This window comes from Equus caballus, chromosome 3 (genome assembly GCF_041296265.1).
Source record: "Equus caballus isolate H_3958 breed thoroughbred chromosome 3, TB-T2T, whole genome shotgun sequence".
In the NCBI taxonomy this organism is placed as follows: domain Eukaryota; kingdom Metazoa; phylum Chordata; class Mammalia; order Perissodactyla; family Equidae; genus Equus; species Equus caballus.
Genome location: NC_091686.1, coordinates 56,435,101 through 56,454,853, shown reverse-complemented (window position 1 = coordinate 56,454,853; position 19,753 = coordinate 56,435,101). Strand labels below are relative to the sequence as shown.

Genomic DNA, 19,753 nt, shown 5'->3' with positions numbered 1-19,753 from the left:
TGGAGTTATAACCAGTTCGTGAGGATTGACTCACTATGAATCTTATGTGGTTTATAAGGTCTGCCTCTTTGGTATGTAGTCATAACTAGCACATCCTAAGCAGCGTGACGATATACAAACAAAAATTAACTCTCATTCCACCTGTGGGGTTTGGTGTTTTCTTTAGGAAGTAACCTTGTTTTGGGGACTTATCCTATGTGTCATTAACTGCCTGGAAATACCTTCCATTTTAAAAGAATGTATTACTAACTACTTCATATACAAGGTAATATCTGTCTGGATATTTTAGGAAATTCTGTGACTTTTCCCAAAGATAAATTTTGCATCTTCCTGCAGTGCTTGCTGGGCCAGTTGTGCGGCCTTTAAAGCTCCAGAGGATTCACTGGGCCGATAGTGGCAGAGCCTCTTGGGCACAGTAGGTTTAGTGATGAGGACGCCCACCTTAGTAGGGTTCTGTTTTAACCCAGTCATCTCCAGTTGATTCTTTTTCCTCTGCCAATACTGAGTCTCTCCCAGGTGTTTCCATGACGAGTTGTTGAATGGAGGGCTGTGTGCTGTGCAGAGCCCCAGCAGGCCTCTCCTGACGTGTGCTAGTGCCTGTCATCTCCCTTGAATTGTGCCCCAGGACTCTGCTGCTCGTCCGTGCTGTGTGGAAGATGGGAAGCAGCTGTGAGAAATTCCCTGCTGCGTTTCAGTCGAGCCTTTAGGATGTGCTTGTTGATGTCACGGGTTGTCTCCTCCTTAGGTCCTCAAGATACTTTTTGTAATGAATGGTTCTGTTTCTGAGCAGCTGATCTGTTTCTATCTTATCTAACTTGTAGATTTTACAATTCCTTCTTTGCGTTGGCTAATTGAAGTTCAGTGTCCAATTGGCAGATCACCTCTAAGAAAGTGTGTAGAACAACGATGTTGAGTAGAAATACAATGTGGGCCACATACGTAAGTTTAAGTTTTGTAGCCACATTAAAAAATGTAAAAAGGAAAAAAACCCAATATAACTAACAATTGTATTTAGTAGATGTAAAGTGTTACCACATCAACATTTAATCAATATAGGAATTCTTATATTTCCCTTTTTGCACTGGGTCTTTGAAGTCCCGTGTCTTTGGGCTGCTGTGCCCCGTGCCCCTGGATGCGCGGCTCTGGGTGGGAGTGTGCAGACTGCAGACCTGGCCACCAGCAGCTATACAGCTTCCCTTGGATGTAATTTCTCTTCTCCACCCACATTTTCCCTTCTTAATATTCACACTTGTGGGCACACCAAGAGATTAAAAACAAGGATCTTTATAAGCCACCTTGAATGATCCATCTTGAAACAAGAAATAGAATGTTTTTCCGAAGGAGTTTGAAGGCCTGAGTGGCTGGCACACGCAGGCACGCTTGTTTGCAGGATGCTAGGAGTAGTGAGGGCGTGTTTGTCTGTTTCCCCTTCTCTGGAGCAAGGCCAGGCTCCTTATTAGCATCTGGGCAGAGCTTGAGCCTCCACATCTTAATTTATTCATTTTTCTTGGCGAAATTCAGGGAATGAGGGAGAGACTGTGGTGAAAACCAGGGCAGTTCGTTTGAAGAATGTTTTTTTCTTTTAAGGCTTTGAGAGAGGATTTCAGGTTTTTGAAGGATTGTCCTAGATTGACTGGTGGTGTCCTGGATTTCTGTCTCGTGAACTGACAGTTGGGGGAGTTCCGTTCTAAAAGCACATCGGAATTAATGTAAGGCTCCCACCCATCACTTCACTGTCACTTGCTGGAGAGTTAGTGGCTCCTCCTTCCCATGGTGTCGTTGAGTGAGCCCAGACCAGTGGGAAGGTGGCCACCTTGAAGTCGTTGAGTCTACATGTTAGGCTTTTTGTAAACCTGGTATACATGTCTATATGTCGTAAAGGAAAAACTCAAATCTTTCCTTCCGACGTAGGGAAAAACCCAGTTCTTTCCTATTGCTTCCCTCCTGTGGGTCTCCTTTCTGACTCACACACAGCACTTCACTTCTGGTCACTGAATGTGACCAGGTTTTCCCCCACACCAACAAGCAATTCTCAGACACCAGCAGAGTGTCCAAGAATTCAATTCTATTCCGGCACTTTCTATCCGGAGATAGGGTCAGATCGCACCCCCATCTCCCTTTCAGATGCCAGCTGCAAGCTCAGGTTGTCACCTGTGCTTCGGAGCAACCAGCTGTAGATCAGAGTTCCAATGACCCCCTCCTGAGTTCCATTAATTTGCTAGAGTGGCTCACAGAACTCAGGAAAACAGTTTATTTGCTGTTTACCAGTTTATTGTAAAAGTATATGATAAACAATACAGATGAACAGCCAGATAAGAGATATGTAGGGCGAGTTCCGGGAGGGTCCCAAGTGAAGGAGCTTCTGTCCTGGTGGAGTTGGGATGCGTCATCCTCCTGGTGTGGATGTGTTCATCCACCGAAGCTCTGCCAATGCTCTGGTATTGGGATTTTTATGGAGGCTTCCTCACATAGGCATGACCAATGATTAACTCCATTTCCAGCCCCTCTCCCCTCTCTGGAGGATGGAGGGTAGGGCTGAAACTTCCAAGCTTCTACTCATGGCTTGATTTTCCTGCTGTCCAGCCCCCATCCGGGAGCCCACCCAGGGTCACCTCATTAGAGCAAAAGATGCTTCTAGTGCTCTTATCAGTTAGGAATTTACAGGGGATTTAGGAGGTCTGAGTTGGGAACTGGGGTCAAAGACCAACTATTAGAACAAGAGATTCTCCTAGTGTTCTTATCACTTAGGAAACTACAAAGGTTTTAGGAGCTCTGTGCCAAGGAACCAGAGGCAGAGACCAATGTATCTGTTTTCTCTCATCTCACACGTTGATAAGTGAGCACAAGAACGTGAACATGTTCTCTTAATGATTACATATGTTTATCTCACACTTCAGTTGGTATAAACAGGTGCTTTTGAGGTATGTAACTCCTGTAGAATTGAACATCCTTTCTTCTCATCACCCTTCTTGGACTAAAATCATGTTTACAATCCTTCGTTTTCTGTCAAATTTTTTGAAAAATAAAAACATATGTCTCCATTTATGTAGAGAGAAGTATAAAGACTATTTTTTTTTTTAAGAAAGAAAGAAAATTGTATCAATGGAAGAGGGAAAAAAAATTAGCCAGACTCTCAAAGCAACTGTTCTTATTTTGTTGTCTTTCTAGTCCTGTCTGTAAGATATATGGAAAGAGGATTTTGTAGCCTATTTCTTTTTTTTTTTGAAATTTATATATTTATTTATTTTTTTGGTTAATGTTATGATAGATTACAACCTTGTGAGATTTCAGTTGTACATTATTGTTAGTCATGTTGTGGGTACACCACTTCACCCTTTGTGCCCTCCCCCCACCCCACCCCCCCTTTTCCCTGGTAACCACCAATCAGTTCTCCTTGTCTATGTGTTAACTTCCACCTATGAGTGGAGTCATATAGAGTTCGTCTTTCTCTGTCTGGCTTATTTCGCTTAACATAATACCCTCAAGGTCCATCCATGTTGATGTGAATGGGACGATTTTGTCCTTTTTTATTGTAGCCTATTTCTTATTCAACAATATGTTTATTTTTCATTAAAAGAAAAGTAAGCTTTAAGTACTCCTCTCCTAATTTTATACAAACAATAAATTAGTGGGTGTAAGTGGATTGTTCTTTTGAAAGAAAGGGAGGAAGCTTACTCATAAAATCATCTGTTGTTACATGATATGAATATGCATGTTTTATTGATTCTTTTATATTTCAAAAAACACTAATGATGTTTTGAGGGCTATTATCTATTCTTGTTGTCAGCTACTACTTAGACATCCTCCTTTTTTTGGATGTGAAGAATAGTCCTTCTTCATGCAAAAATCTGTCTCAATAAAATCACATCGAATCTAGATTGTCTGCTTCCCCTATGCCCCCAAACACACACACAGTATCGGTACTTATAAGGTTGCTGTGTGTACAGATGTCTCCAGAAGCCTAATGACTCTCATTACCTTTGCTGTGTATTTTTTCTATTTTGTCTGTACAATTATACTTGTAACAATGTACTTTGTTATACTACAATAATAGGGTGAAGCAGAAAGAGACCATGATAGCAAGAAAGTCAGACTGGAGAAAGAAATCAAATCACAGTCATCATCTTCATCCTCCCACAAAGAATCTTCTAAAACAAAGTGAGTAAAGAGATTAGGAACAGCCTAGAAAGGCGATTGAGTCATCCTGGGTCTTGACGTGGCAAAGACGGTTTTCCTCTGCAGTAGAATGAGTGGATGGATGAATAGACTCATTCATGCTCATTTTGATGACGTGTTAAGTTTGTGTTGTGTTGCTTTCATCCAGGAGGACCTTTTGGGAATTAACAATTCATTTGGCAGCAAACTTGGATTTATCAAAAGCATTTTAACAATGGGGAAGTTTCCTAAACACCTGGAACTAATTTCTTTCTAAAGGAATTTTTGCATAAAAATAAGAAAGGTGCAGTTATTATCCTTACTTTGCAGAATTGAAAACAGAGGCACAGAGAGAGACAATAACTTGTCCAAAGTCACAAAATTCTTGGCAAGATGGAGCCACTGTTTGAATTCTGGGAGCCTGGGTTCAGTGCTCTTTCGTTTAAGGGATGAATAAGAATCCACAGGGTCTCTCACGGTGTGCGTCGCCCGGGAGAAGGGTGGCGGAGAGAGGGTCGTTCCAGGAAGGCGTGAACGTAAAAAGTAACTTATTCAGTCTCTGGTTTATTCAAAAAAATGACTTCACAAAATGACCTGGCAAAAACAAGTGCATAGTACCACCATGTAGGAGCCAATGGAGATTTGAGAGAGAGAGAGAGAAAGGGGTCAGATGAGACGGGGTCAGAGAGAAGGTGGCAGCTGAGCTCACCTGCTTGTCAGAGAAAGGTACAGGCTGGGGAGCAGCAATGCGGACTGACTTGGTGGGGGACAGTTAGGACCATTGGCAGACCCTGCAAGCTTACTGACAAATGAGAGAACTTCATTTATTACTCATCAATAGGACTAGTTTTTCAAAGGCATCAAAAAGTACCTGAAATTTGTCCCTTCTACAACAATGAATTTCATGCTCTGTGATAATCTTTTGTCAGCAGCCGCTTTGTCCTTATAACTAAACAACTAAGTTACATAGTTCATGTTCTGCCTTAACTTAGTTTTGCATGATGTTGCTTTCCAGAACACCCAGGCCCTCGTCTGAGCCCTCAAAGAAGGAAATGCTTCCCCCTCAACTTGTGTCGTCCTCGTCCTCGTCCTCCCAGAAACCAGCCAAGCCTGCACAAAAGAGGCCAAGGCGGGAAGCAGAGCCCAGTGGCCAGGACCCTCCCAAAAGTGCCAGCAGTGCCAAGGGCAGCCATAAAGACTCTTCTGTTCCCAAGCACAGAAAAGTAGAGGGCAAGGGCTCTGAAAGCTCCACAGAACACAAAGTGAGTAGGGGCAGCGTGGTTGTAGAAAATGGAATATACTTGTGTATCTTTACTTAAAATTCCCAAATAAGATCAGCTCCTAGTAATGATTTCAGAGCTGTTCAGCCCTTTAATAAGGTAGCAATGAGTTATTTGTGTGTAAAGTTCTACTTTCTAGAGGGAATGTAAAAGATCGTTAATATTACATGAAAATTTAGGTGTCGGTTTATTCTTCTTAAAGTGGCTCAGAGGTGAAAAATCAGAATAGATTTTTGTGTTGATTTTCTGTCAGATATTTTGCTGTAAAAAAATGGTTACCCTGTTTAGTTCTTGGTTTGGATGTTTGATCTCAAATACTTTCATTATTGGTTATAATGGGAAAAAATTATCCACTTTCTCAAATACAAGTTCTTCTCTTCCTGTTAACCTGGGCTAGGCGGGTGGGTGCGTGTATTGGCTAAGAGAAAATGTTAAATTGGGCTTTGTTGATTATCTGTTCTCTTGAACATTCTTGTCTTACATCTTTTTGAGCCTCCAATACAACCAGAACCTACAGTTTCAGCTGAATCTAGCTGGGAAAGGGCTTGACCAAGCTAAATTGTGCAATGTTGGATTTCCTCTTTTTTGAACTGCTATTTTGGGCTAATTTAGAGGGATAGTACATTTAGGGTCATGATCTTAAATGTTAGAGTGTGATCTGTATAATGATTTTTTAAAGGGATCTTCTGGAGATATTGCAAATCCTTTTCCAGTGCCTTCTTTGCCAAATGGTAACTCTAAACCAGGGAAGCCTCAAATGAAGTTTGACAAGTAAGACTTCGGATGCTTGCTGCTGCTGCTTTCTCCTTCTCCCCGTCTCCTCTTCACTTCCTCTGCCTTCTTTGCTTACTCCCTCGTCTTTGCCCTCCCTCCCCTCCCGTCCATTTTCCCTCTCTGTCTTCTTAAATCATCTTGCCCCAGTTTAGTAATTTTAGATTCATATGACCCACCCTTGATCTTTTCTTCTTTCAGACAACAAGCAGATTTTTATATGAAGGAGGCCAAAAAGTTGAAGATCAAAGCAGAGACAACGGTCAGTCTTGACTGTTTATCCCTTTGGTAGAATGTGTTCTGATAAAATATTTGTAGTCTCATTCTACTGTATTCCATATCACTAAACATGGGGGCGGGCAGGAGAGAGGAGTGCATGGGGCCTGACGTTGGAACAGCGTAAGCCGGATCAGTAGGATCATAATGAGTGTGAGGGGTAAGGGATTCTTGGTGAAATTATTTTCTTTGGCTTCACTGATTCAGTCTGATCACAGGCAAATATACAAAGTACCTAGTCACAGGTTTTATGTCTAAATGAATAAAAGTTGATCTACCTGGTTTTATTTAATACATGAGTGCTTTCTTGTTCCACTGAATCAATTCTTTGGATGTGAAAAACGACTTCTGCTATTGGAAGTGCATCAATAAGTGTTCATCCTGAAACATTTTGAAAGGTGAGGTAGCCTGATGGCATTCCAAAATTATCCTAAAGCCCTTTGAGACTCCCCTGAGGGAAGGGTAGACCAGTGCCATCAGATGAAGTCTTTTAAGATGAGGGTAATGATTGCACTGTTGTTGAACGTGCTTTAAAGAAATGAACTCTCTTTACCTGGTAGTTGTTGGACTTTCTGAAGGTGGTGGTTTTGTTGTTAATTGCATACATAATTAAATATGCTTTTACTTTTCTGCTGCAACATAAATAGGTAACGTTTGCCCTTTGTTGTATTTAAACATCTAAGAACCTGGGGCTTTTGTTTACTTAGTGTATTCCTAAAACCTAAACCCCTGCAAATACCACACGTTGAACTTTGTACCCCGGAAGAAGAGTGTGGCTTGCCTTGATTCCACCACGTGCAAACAGCCACACACTCTAGAGGCCACAGGGATCGAATCAGACCAGCCCGTGGTGGCCATCAAGATGCTGGCCTGGTGCTCTTCAGCCCCAGTCTGCAGACTGACATCTGTTCTCAGACAGGCAGGGGGCTGGACTGAGAACCTTTTATCAACTCCCCATTCCTTGGGGCAGAATGTTCATTGAGACCTCACCATGCTGGATGCTATAAGGGGGTCAAAGACAAGCCTCTGTCGACCTACCTCTAAAGTGACCCTCCACCAGGATGACCTGTGTCAGATTAAGACGTCTAAGACAGCACCAGACAATGGTGTCTTTCTAAGCTCTTCCTTCCAGCTTTCCAAGGTTGTTGGTAGAACTGTATGGATCTTTTGAATTTTGAAAAAGAGTAAATATTCAATACTTTGTCAGCCAGTTATCTAAAACTTATCTTGACACTGGACACTTTCAGCAGTAGATTCCCTCGTTATTCAAACACGTAAGATTAATACTTGAGGGACCCCTCACCGCCCCCCCCCTTTTTGATGAAAAAGATTGGCCCTATGCTAACATCTGTTGCCAATCTTCCTCTGTTTGCTTGAGGAAGATTGTCGCTGAGCTAGCATCTGTGCCATTCTTCCTCTGTTTTGTCTGTGGGATGCTGCCTCACTCAGCATGGCTTGATGAGTGGTGTGTAGGTCTGTGCCTGGGATCTGAACCCCCAGGCCACCCAAGTGGAGAGCGCAAACTTAACCACGACACCAGCGGGCTAGCCCCTTGTTTTGTTTTTGATCTACACATATGCACATCTTCCTTCTCTCTACCTATGCCTGTGGTACTCCATTTTAATAAATAATAATAGCTCATTTCAGTCTCAAAATATGCCAGTTTGAACAAAACCCTGAACGGCCAGCCTCTTTCTAACATTCTCCTTTAATTGCACAATGTCTCAAAGTTGTCCATTTTGCATTCCAAATAGTTAAGTGCACAGCTGAATATAGAGGAGTGTATTCGGGCTCTGCTTACACTTGTTGAGCAAGGAAATTAGAACTCTCCTACTTTAACACCGTCTCAGGAGATGTACAGAGTTATCTCAAGAGTATTTTCATTATTAACCTTATAACCAAAATACTTAGTTCAAGGAAGTGGATACTGACACATTGCTTTACTATAGTTTCTTTTGTTTCTACCCTAAGGCCAATATACGTTTTAGAAATTCCATGAAAGAGATGGTATTGAGTAAGTACATTTGAAGAGTTAAATTCCCACCAGTGAAGCAAACCAGTAAGGCTGTGGACTGCTGATTAATTGGGGCATGCTAATTTGATTTTTATTCTTTCTGTCACTAGTTTTCTGAACTTAGGTTCTCTAGAAAAAATATTTTAAAATCAAGTTATTTAAAAAAAATTAAAATTAGTACCCCTAAACCAGCTTTCTTTGCTGATATGTCACCATTTCCTTTTACTCTGCTTGGATCTTTACTGTTTTCATTCTTTCTTTTTGAACATAGCAAATTGAAAGCATTAGCAGAAACTACAGACTTGCAAATGTCGTGTTAATCAGTTGTTCTTATACTGTGTGGTACATGTGATGTGTAGAGAAAAAGTCGAGTTTCTCATCACAGTCTCATTAGTTGAGTTGGCTGTATTCCACTAAGTGAGAGGAGGGTTACGTGACAAAATGTGTATTTGCTTTTAGGTGACCGCCAACATCTGATTCCTTCATTCCCTTTAAGGGACGGCGAAATGTTCGTCCCTCTTGGCCTGGGGGTAGTCTTGGACCCTCACCCCAGACTTCTGATGGAGCTTAGATGATCTGATGGGCTCTAAAATGCGTAAACGCATTGTTGTTTGACAAAATATCGAAGATGCTCATAAACCATAATATTTTCTCCTTATGTGAGATGAACTTCAACACATATGAAGAAACTTGTGCCTGTGTTGTTCTAGAAGTGTAGAATAATCTATTTCTTAGGAAAATTATATAATGAGTACACACTAATAACAAGAGGACTGTGTAATTATTGCCTCCGTTTGAATATGTACTTTACTAAGGTTTTGAGAGAGTGGTCTTAATATGAGATTTTTGTTTTCCTCCTGAATTTTTGCTAAAAGAAAATTTTCAGGAGGTCGGAGCCAGTGGCTCTGGTTATGATTTTGAGTTCATTTTTCTCACACATCTCCCTCACAATCATTAAACTAAGACAGTGGAGGGAAGTTACGGTAAAGACTGTTGGCTGAGAAACTAAAGTGTCTTAGGCCGAACAATGACCATGTTTTTCTCCAACAGACGGACAAGGTTGGGAAAGCTTTTAAGTACGCGGAAGCGGCCTTGTCCCTTATTGAGTGTGGGATCGCCATGGAGTCAGAAGGCCCAGCGGCGAAGTCAGCTTACTCGGTGTACTCGGAAACCGTCGACCTCATTAAGTAAGTGCCAAGTCGTTTTGCCGTCCTCTTAAGTACTTCTCTTTCCTCACCTCTATTGCTTTAATCCATTTGAACCTTAGTATGAAGACAGCTTAATAAAGGACAGCCTTAAAAAGTTACTGATCCAGGAACTTTTTTTTTGTCCTAAACTAAAATCGTATTCTCGGTTAAGTGCCAGAACAGAGTAACTGGGTCCAGCTACGTCATTTTGCCGTCATTTTGCCAAGCGCACTGGGAAATACCACACCTTTCAAGGAGAGGTTGTTTTTCCAGTTTGGCTTTCTTATCAGATGCCCTCTTGTCTCAGTTTAAGCTCCCTTCCTTATTGTCTGCATTTCAGCAGGGCGCTCAGTAAGGCCGCAAGTCTACCTGGTTTCAAGCAGGTAGACAGGCCAACGCAGAGGCCTGTCCTCGCCGAGTTTACTGAAGGGCCTGAATTGTTGCTCTAAAGCCTCATTTTCCCCCTGCATTGCTCTCTCGTCTTCACAGCTTCAGGAACGATCAATATAAAACCAAGACAAACATAATAAGATGTCTTTGTGTCTGGGATTTTCTAGCTGCCTTTAACTTGATGCGTTTTTATATTTTCCTACAGTTTCGTACTGTCACTAAAATCCTTCTCGGATGTCACAACACCATTACCAGGGAAAATATTTGCTGTTTTATGGTGTGTACTTTTTTCTTTGTCTAAACAGTATTATATTTACTTTTGCATCTTTTGATGTTACAAAAAGATTTTGAAATCTGTTTTCTTAACATGAAAATTATAATGAAAGGTGAATTAATACCAGATAACAGTAGGACGTGTTGTAAGGGGTTAATCCCACTGAGAGTTAATTATTATGAAATGGCATCTGCTGTCGTTTTACTCATGACTCAGTAGATGCTTTGGTCTTGGGACTTAAAGTATGTCCTTATATATTTGTGTTTTTCCACCAATATTTACTTCTGATGATACTGTGAACAGCGTAGTAAGATTCTTAAGATCTTCTTCCTCCTGTAGATGAGGCTGAGGAAAACCTAGTGTGATCTGTAGGAGGCTGTCAGAGCTTAGATGGCTATCTTTCGTGGTAGTGATACTCACATCTACAAGGTAATACTTCTGTTTGTGTTCATAGCATGCGTTGCCAGTCCATTTTGAACATGGCGATGTTTCGTTGTAAAAAAGATACAGCAATAAAGTATTCTCGTACTCTTAATGAACACTTCAAGATTTCTTCCAAAGTTGCCCAGGCACCTTCTCCATGCGTTGCAAGGTAATGATAAGTCTAATTTAAATAATTTCCAAAATTGAGTTATTTACCTCTTTACTTCTTTATTTACCTATTGCTGTGACTTTGGCTTTTCAAAAATTGTATACATCTATGTGCTGACTTGCTCCTTAAACTTAAATCACTAGCATATTTCTACCTTTTTGAGAGGAATAGTGATAAACCAAGATGTTTGCTGATTGGGTAACATAAAAAGATAATTACAGAGAATATAAGGTCAGAATTTTAGAGCTTCGAGGATCTTATCTGTGCCCAACAACACCAGACAGAGGCAGAGCCGACAGAACCAGAGCAGGAGTCCCTTCTCCCTGTATACGACTTGCAGTCTTGGCGTTTCAGTAAATAAGAACTTTCTCGAGTCATATGCCTTCCACCTTCCCCAGGATCCATAACAGTGATATAAAGAATGAAAACAATTATCTCTAGCTAAATTCTTTCACCCGCTTTATAAGCTGGAATTGTTCATCTATGCCCTAAGATGTTGAAAAACAGAATCCTTGTGCAGGTATTTTTAAGATGAAGAGAGAATTTTCTTCCCTGTAGTACTTGCCTAGTATTTTTTTAATTTGGTCATACTCCTTAAAAAGTTCCTGGTTCTGATAGGTTTTGCTATTTTAAGAATATCGCCTAGAAGATTGCCCCATTTTCAGCACATTCAAAAGAAGAGATTCCCATATGGCCTCTCTCAAAAAAGAAAGTCCTGATTGAGAAGTAATTTCTCACCTCTGAAAATTTTCATGACTCTCATCTCTGAGATATTATTCTAAGTTGATCGGTTGTCAGTCGCATTATTTTAGATAACCCCTTCCCCATTGTCCAGCCAAGATAGACGGAGCACCTTGTTTGTACCAAACCTTGTTTTGCTTGCAGGGGATCCAGCAGCAAACAGCAGACAAGAACCACTGCCCTGGTGGGATTTCCACTCGAGTCCTTCAAAACATATATTCCGCTGGGGGCACTTCAGATCCATGCAGCCCAAAGGGCACATGTAACCACATCACGAGGCCACTGCTGCTCACCCATTTTTCCATTTCATATCCATTGCTTTCTATGTCTAAGTGATTTTACTGGTGTTTCTCATTTGATCCACAAAGAGAAGACAGTGAATCCCCTGCTGCATAATACTTCCTTGCCGGGTCCCCTCGTCAGCTGTCCTGTATTCATTCAGTCATTCAGCAGATATTTCTGAAGAGCCTTCTCTTAGCACCTACTGGGCTATGTGCTAGAAATGCAAAGATTAATAAGAAATGGTCCCTGCCTTCAAGGTGCTTGTGACCCGGGAAAAGAAATAGAAAAGTACAATGAAATGTGATAAATGCAGTAGATAAGTTAATAGGTGAATGTGAAGAGACAAGTTCAAGTGAGGGGAGAACGGAAGCCATGGGGTAGCCCCAGTGTCTGGAAGAGTGCCAGGTGCAGAGTAGGTGCTCAGTTGATGTTGACTGAGTGGGTGAAAGGATGACTCTGTGGGAGATAAGGACTGTCTTCAAGGGGAAGTATTGTCTTACTAGAAGCTGGGATTGGGGGTGGGGAGAGGAATAGATTCCCGGCCGAGGGAGCAGCGTATGGAAATGGCACGGGGAAGCGTATTTGGACTAGGGATTTGCTGGCCTGATTCATGTCCAGTGAAGGACACCTTGCCTCCATCCAGTTATTTTTCCATTTGGTGGGCCCCATCCCACTGTGTTTTATGAAATAAATTCCCAGAACACTGAAGGTGAAGGGTGTCTCTTTGACCTTGTAGAAGTGATTTTAGAAGTGACTATCGTTTTGGCTAGTACACACTGAAACTTTGTGACTTGGACTGCCATTCCAGAGACAGGAAATCTGTAATCTGGGAGTTTAGGTGACTAATGAGCCAGTTCTCTCTCTCTTCTCCCGCCTCCAGAAGCACAGGCACACCATCCCCTCTCTCTCCAATGCCTTCTCCTGCCAGCTCCATAGGATCCCAGGCAAGCGCCGGCAGTGTGGGGAGCAGCGGGATGCCTGCCACCATCAGTACCCCAGTCACCATCCAAAACATGACATCTTCCTACGTCACCATTACTTCCCATATCCTTACCGCCTTTGATCTTTGGGAACAGGCTGAGTTCCTGACAAGGAATAATAAAGGTAAATGGCCCTGGAGTGGTGATTCCTGGGCATGGGGATTGGGAGCAAATAACCTTGTTTGTATTTTGCGTGCAGGGTTTTGAAGAAAAGGAAGTGTGTGGCTGTTTACTCATCTCACATTTTCTCCATTGTGCCTCATAACCTAGTTGCATTTCTTTCTTAAGCTCGGTGGCATGGAGCCGGATTTCTGTGGCTAGATGTTAGCAAAATTAAACTAGAAGTGGCTTCAGCACCTTCCCCTTCAGAAGCTCTAGCATCATTATTTCAGCTGGAACTGAAATGCAAGCAAAAGGGCAAGGCGAATGAAGAAGGGAAGTCACTGGCTGTGCCTGGGCACAACACACTTAAGATATGGAGTAGCATAAGCTAAATACTGAGTTTATTGTTTGTTTCCAGTGTATGTTAAGAAAGATGGTTAGCGACAGTACGAGTAATATGGCATAGTAAACGTTCTTGAGACTCGAGAAGAAGGCCCTTGGAGAAATCCGAGGTTTAGGAGATGGGAGAGCGTGCTGTTAGAGCAACTGCTTGAGTCAGTGCCAGTGACCGCTAAGTAAATGCTTATATGTAGATGCCATATTACTGTCATTAACATTTTTTCCTGGCTGTAGGGAAGAAGGCAGGCCAGCTGGCTGTAGCCACCTAATTTCCTCCCAGCCCCTTAGAACTTTATTTTCTTCCTTAGCAAACTAATGATGCTTTTTTAACATGTTGGGGGTTTTTTCTCCCCATTCATGCATCCATTGATCCAAAAGTATAAATTGGGTATATTCTAGTGCCAACCACTGTACTAGGCATTTTGGATTCAACTCTAAAACCAGTTCCTACCCTTCTAGTCTAGTGGAGAGATGTGCAGAATTAGCCAGCCATGACAGTAGGGTGTGAGTTTTTGCTGTGATATATGAAGTACAGAATATTGGGGATATAGTTTCTGGAACCTTAACTTTTTATGTTTCCTTTTTATTTTTGTATGTGGAAGTGTGTTTACTTGGTTTCGCTTCTGCTTTGTTTGCAGAATTTTTTGCTCAGCTCAGCACGAGTGAGCGTGCCTTGGCCCTCAACAGCAGCTTGGAGGACCTGGTGCGCTACACAAGACAGGGTTTTCAGCGGCTAAAACAAGTAACCAAAACACCTTAACGGAGGCCCACGTTGACTGGATGCCGTGGGAACTTTTTTGCACGAAACCTCAGAAACAGTCCAGTCATTTGTCCCATCGGGACACCAAGAGAAGTATCATGAGATGGCCAGGATATTTGTCCACTGAACTCTCAAGAACTATGTGATCATTGGTTGGACAAGATGGTTATGCAGAAGCAGAAATGAGCAGGCTGGCCTCAGAGATGATCTTGCCTTTCCTAACTAAAGGACAGAAGTGCAATGTAGCCTAAATGGGTGTATGAATGGTCTAGAAACATTTCTGTATTTTTTTAACCAGCAGTATGCAGGATGCAAGTTGCGAATGAAATGAGGAGAAGCAATTTCAACTCTGAAAACAAATTCACATCATCTCGTAGCCACACTAGTCCATTCCCAGAAGGAAATTTTTTTTAACAATGAATTTTGGTGTAGGGTTTTGTGGATGATTTTTTTTCTTTTAAGTTTGGGGAAAATATTTGTTTAATAAATTTAAAGGTTATCTGTAAAACATAAGTTGTAAAGGACTCCACTGTACCCCACTTTCTGCCAATGAACAGTGGCTTTGATAATACCAAGTATTGTCATAATTTATAAAATTGAAGGCAACCCCCCATTGCCTGGAGTACGCACGTTCACCCCAGCTCTGATTTCCCTGTTACTGTGGAAAGTCAGCTCAAGTCAGAGCAGTGGAGAGAGGAGCTCCAGCACACGGGGACGCCATCTCGAAATCTCCATGTACTACGGAGGACGTGGCGCTGCCATTTCCAACCCTGCATCAGTGAAAGGCAGTCACCATTGACTCTATATTCGGAATTTTCTACCTTGGGGAAGAGGGAACCAACATTTATACATGACCAGATGGCTAAAGTGCTTTTTAATTTTTGTTTAAGTAGAGCTGGAATTTGAGGTGCTGATCTGTGGTCTACAGCTATGTGGTAACTCATGTTGTCTAACCAACTCAGAGTTTTGTCAGTGAACAAAGAAAATGAAATCTACTTCTTAGAGAGGCTATATTTTTCTGCTACAAATTATTTTATATTTATAGCAAAAGTAGACTTTCAGAACCCATGATTGTCTAGGGGAAATGGACTCCCTGAGAGGGTGTGGAGAGTATGGGGGTTAATTAGACTGAAAAAAAAAAAAAAAACGTCACCACATGCCTTCACTCCAGAGCGTTCTCAATCAGATTTGATTAGATTGAGGAGGAACTGTGGCCTTCCCACAAGCTGTTATTGCCATATTATGTACATTAAACCAAGTTCATTTTGAATGACCTAAAATGAAAGAACACAATCAGAATTCCCACAAGTCCGTAAGCACAGACTTCCTTTTTCATTGAAACTTTGAAGGTTATTATTGGAAGCATTATTTTGAGTGCAGTGTTTTTAAAAGCCAACTCTTTTTATCCCTTTTAGAAGTAGAATTTGCACATGTATTAAAATTGAGGAGTGAGTGTTCTCTCTACAACTGGCTTATTTTTCTCCCTTCACCCCATCCTGCCCCTCTACATCTTGTGTCCTAGCGAGCATGTTTGACATTTTCGTATTTATTTATTAGTGAAGAAGGGAGTGCCATCTTTTTGATAATGAAGAGGTCAAAAGTCCATATGATGAATGTAAGAACTTTCCTGGTAATTGGTGAATATATAAAGGGATGTGTAGAGGATGGAATGGATGCTCATAGTCTAAATTGTTTGTGTGAAGCTGTTCCTTCGCTGTCTTTTCCAGCCTGGTCTTTGATCAACGCTAGCTGGGGCAGAGGTCTCTTACTTCACGTTTAGGTTAAAGCTAGAGAATTAGAACAGTAGTAGTTTCTGAGCATAAGAACTTGATGTGTGATCTTGATGGACTGATTTCATTTGATATTCTAAAGCAAAGCCATGGACCTTTTTAAACTAGTTGTTTAAAAAGCAGCCTATTGTTAAATGAACAGTAATTGCCCGGTAGGTTGTGTGCTTGTGGCATTGTGTTGCCTATCTCTTATATGTGGGAGACAAGACACCAGACACCAGGATTATGTGATGGTTTAACATCTCCCCCCACCGCCCCGCCCCTCCTTCCCTTGGCTATGCCTGCCCTCCCCCGCTCCCCCCCAGTACAAGCCACCTGCCAATTTGGAGGGATGTGTTCTTTAGGACAGGTTCTGATCTGTGCAGATTGTGCCAGAGTGTGTGTGCGCACATGCATGCGTGTGTCCTATCAGCGAGCCGCAGTGCTCCCTTGACTGAAGACATTTCCAAGTCAGTTTCTCAGCCAATTTCAAAAGAAGTGATTGCTTTTTCAGTGGCCTTATTCTTTGTGTGTGTGTGTTTTCCCGACCTTTATATTAAAAATGTATTTGTCCCTTGAAAAACTAATGAATTTGCAGAGATCAGTTTGTACTGTTTTGATCATGGAATACTTGTGATTCTTACTGCAACATGCATTGTCGCTAAAAAAGAATTGCTAGTGGTTACTTTTTAAATAGGGTCTGTAAGAGGGAGTGGCTGATGAATCCTTACTGTTCATAAGGTCTTTTTGCTGTTACAGTTGTATGTAGAAATCTACAGGATTTGTAAAGCGCGTGCACTTTTCACTGCATGCTTAAATTCCCAGAGGCAAAATTTGTACTGAGGGAGATAATTGAAAGGACTAGATTATAAAATTAAGCCTCTGAATATATGAAGTTCTTATAACAACAGTACCAGTACACAGTTCACAGACAAATACAAAATATCTTGAGTGAAAATTGAGTGTAAAATCTTGCCTTTGGCACTACAGTTTCGTGTGTGCGTGTGTCTGTCTGTCCACTCTTCACTAGGAAATGGAAGAACACTGTTTTACTTTTAAAAATGTTGAATGTTTCGGCCCTTTCTGGATATAATTAAAATGTGAATCACTGAACTTGAGATTTTAGCCAGACTGAGGGCCCTCCTAAACAATGAAAAACACTTTACTGAAATTTACCAAATTCCACTGGGTTAAGAAGTAAAAACGTGGCCGCACGCTCCCCGTGGGGAGAGCAGGAGGGAGCAGCCAGCGTAGTATCAGGACAAGAGCTACAGCAGGAGAGTGACTCATCTGATATTATGATTTAATCACAATCGTGAACGGGAAAAGCCCCTGACTTGAACGGGAAAAGCCCCTGACTTTTTTGAACAAGAGGACCTTTATCTTAGAGATCTGTTCTGACCAAAACGTTCAGCTGTTTCCCCTAGACAAATTGGATCACACTTATCTCCGTTGTTCTATATCCTTTAATTCCAGATCTCAGGATGTTCAGAAGCTAACAAATATTTCTGGCTGAAAACTTGCCTTAATTGGTCCCTTAAATATTAATGTTAGTAGGATCAGGAGCTTAACTATTTTATTATGATTCCTGTTAAATAATTTTTAGGAGCAAAAAGAAACCGTTGTGCCCTCCAAAATGAACAAAACTCTTACCTCTGATGTATGTGCGTATGTACACGCGCTCACACAGAGAATAAGAGGCTGGTTGAATTGGATGTATTTGTTGTGCCTGTGTTGACCAAACTTAATTCTGCATAACGCTCTGGCTTTAAGAGACGTTGTGTGGGTCTTGCACCTTTTGCTCTTCTGCTCCCTGAGGGTTGAGGTGTATCTGAAGGTAAATGAATCAAACGAGGCTTGATTCCTTACCTTCCACCACAGACTTTACTTTTTTCTTAAGGATTTATTTTCCCAGACACTACACAAAATCTTTCAAAAACTCTGCCACTTTATCCATCACACGCTTTACCACTGATGAACAGTCTTTAAATCTTGCAAGAAGATTTGGGCTTATTTTAGAAACACAGATGTGGAGATGTGCTCACTGGGAGGTGAGTTATGGGCTGTGGCTGTGGAGGGTGTCAGGGTTATGGCGGTACTTGCTCCTTTTTTCTCTTTCTCTAGCGGGTTCCCTCTTTTGCTTTTCATCCTATTTAGAATTTATGGCTGTAAGGTTTCTCCTGTGCCTTTTTCATCTGTTGTCATTTTGTTTGCGGGAGGTGGAGTGATGATGTTAGGGATTTTCCTTCAAACGTTGCAAGTGGTATTTCCACCATATGAACCTCAAATATGCAATCCAGTTGTGTTGGTTTCTTGGTGACTGAGAATGAATTGTGACTACTGGCTGCAATTGTACGTATGATGAGTTGACAAGCACCATCTTCCACCTTTCTTAAGGTGGCTGTAAATTTCCTATTGTCCTGGGGGAAGTCACACTATGTTTCACTGTGTGTCAGATGTCGGCAGGTACTGTGATGGGTAGAGAAGTGCCTGTATTTCTCTACCCAAGAGGACAGGAAGGAAATATGACACCTCCCTGCGAGCCTAGATATTACTCGATCAGCCTGGAAGGACAAGGGAATAAGACCACTGACAGCGAGGCTGGCCAAGCTGCACTGGTCAGACCAGGCAGCGGCTGACCGAAGGAAGATAAACTTGCTTTGCTTACAAGTAGATGTTTAAGCGATGCTTAACACGGGCAGTATTAACTTCGCCTTTTGTTCAGGCCATCAACGTGTATTGTTAAAATTACTGCACACCCCACTCAGATAGCAAGTATACACTGTTCATGGTGTGTGTGTGTGTTTGTGTGTGTGTGTGTTTATACGCGTGTGTCCCAAATCTTGTTTTAATTTTTTCTTTTTCTGAATGTGATCGTGTTTTGGATGATACCTGAGCAGGGTTGCCTTTTTTTTATTTATTACCATTATATATTATATTATATTATATATTTTTTGCTTTCTTATAACTTTAGAAGAAAGTCAAATCTTGGTATTATTAAAATTGTTTAAAAGAATAAATCGTCCAGTTGATAAATGAAGATCACTGGTCTATCTCTAAAACAATGAGTTTTCTTTCTTGTGGAATAACGTGCCAGCTGTCTAGTCCACACGATGACTTTGTCTGTAGGCTAGGAAAGAAGTGATGCTCTCGATGGGATGATGAGCAACACAAGTCAGGGGGACTCCATGGGTTTATCTACTTCAGCGATGGAACTGCAACTTGGGGCTTTGTGAATAAAATTTAGCTGCCTTGTATAGTCCTTTGAAAGACATATGTGATCTGTGAGAATTATAGTTTGTTTTCTCTTTTTAGAAGAAAAATTTGCAAAAGATCTTTCCAAAGATAATGTGCCACAGATCTTTTGTTTGTTCTTCTCTGTAATGAGGATTAATTGCTGTTAAAACACATGTAATTGACTTGTTCATCTTCAAATTCTTTCCTTTTCACAAGAGGATTGAGCTGTAAAAAAAAAAAAAAATTAATAAAAATGTAGAGAAATCACTGAGGTTGAATCGCTGCTTTCACTCTGCCTGAATGAAGTAATTCCTAAAATCGCTGTATGTAATTACCATTTAGAGCCACCGAGGTCCACATGGAATAGCGCACCCTCATTCACAGCCTGGATGTATTGTTGAAATGGGAACAGTAGGGGCAGAGGGTAGCTCATCCTTCTGCTGACTTTATTTTCAAGATCTTAATCTCACACAAATTAGCCTAATATCTCCAAGGCGGTTTCTTATCCTTCTAACATCCACTGCCAGGCACATCAGCGATCAAG

The 19,753-nt window shown here is 41.4% G+C and overlaps 1 protein-coding gene across 7 annotated transcripts in view; it reads left to right on the top strand.

Moving 5' to 3' along the window:
• AFF1 (ALF transcription elongation factor 1) overlaps window positions 1-19,487 on the top strand; it is a 176,584-nt gene extending 157,097 nt beyond the window's left edge. For 5 of the 7 annotated variants that reach the window (XM_023637755.2, XM_023637754.2, XM_070263450.1 and 2 more), the window contains 9 exons: window positions 4,055-4,158; window positions 5,171-5,417; window positions 6,115-6,206; window positions 6,408-6,468; window positions 9,547-9,683; window positions 10,279-10,350; window positions 10,802-10,939; window positions 12,843-13,066; window positions 14,082-19,487. In XM_023637755.2, the coding sequence (XP_023493523.1) occupies window positions 4,055-4,158; window positions 5,171-5,417; window positions 6,115-6,206; window positions 6,408-6,468; window positions 9,547-9,683; window positions 10,279-10,350; window positions 10,802-10,939; window positions 12,843-13,066; window positions 14,082-14,203 (1,197 nt within the window). In that variant the 3' untranslated portion in view covers window positions 14,204-19,487. Of the gene's footprint in view, window positions 1-4,054; window positions 4,159-5,170; window positions 5,418-6,114; window positions 6,207-6,407; window positions 6,881-9,546; window positions 9,684-10,278; window positions 10,351-10,801; window positions 10,940-11,824; window positions 13,067-14,081 lie in introns of all 7 variants that reach the window. The other 2 variants (XR_011437499.1, XR_011437500.1) reach the window with 2 other exon arrangements.
• Window positions 19,488-19,753: the final 266 nt, after the last annotated feature.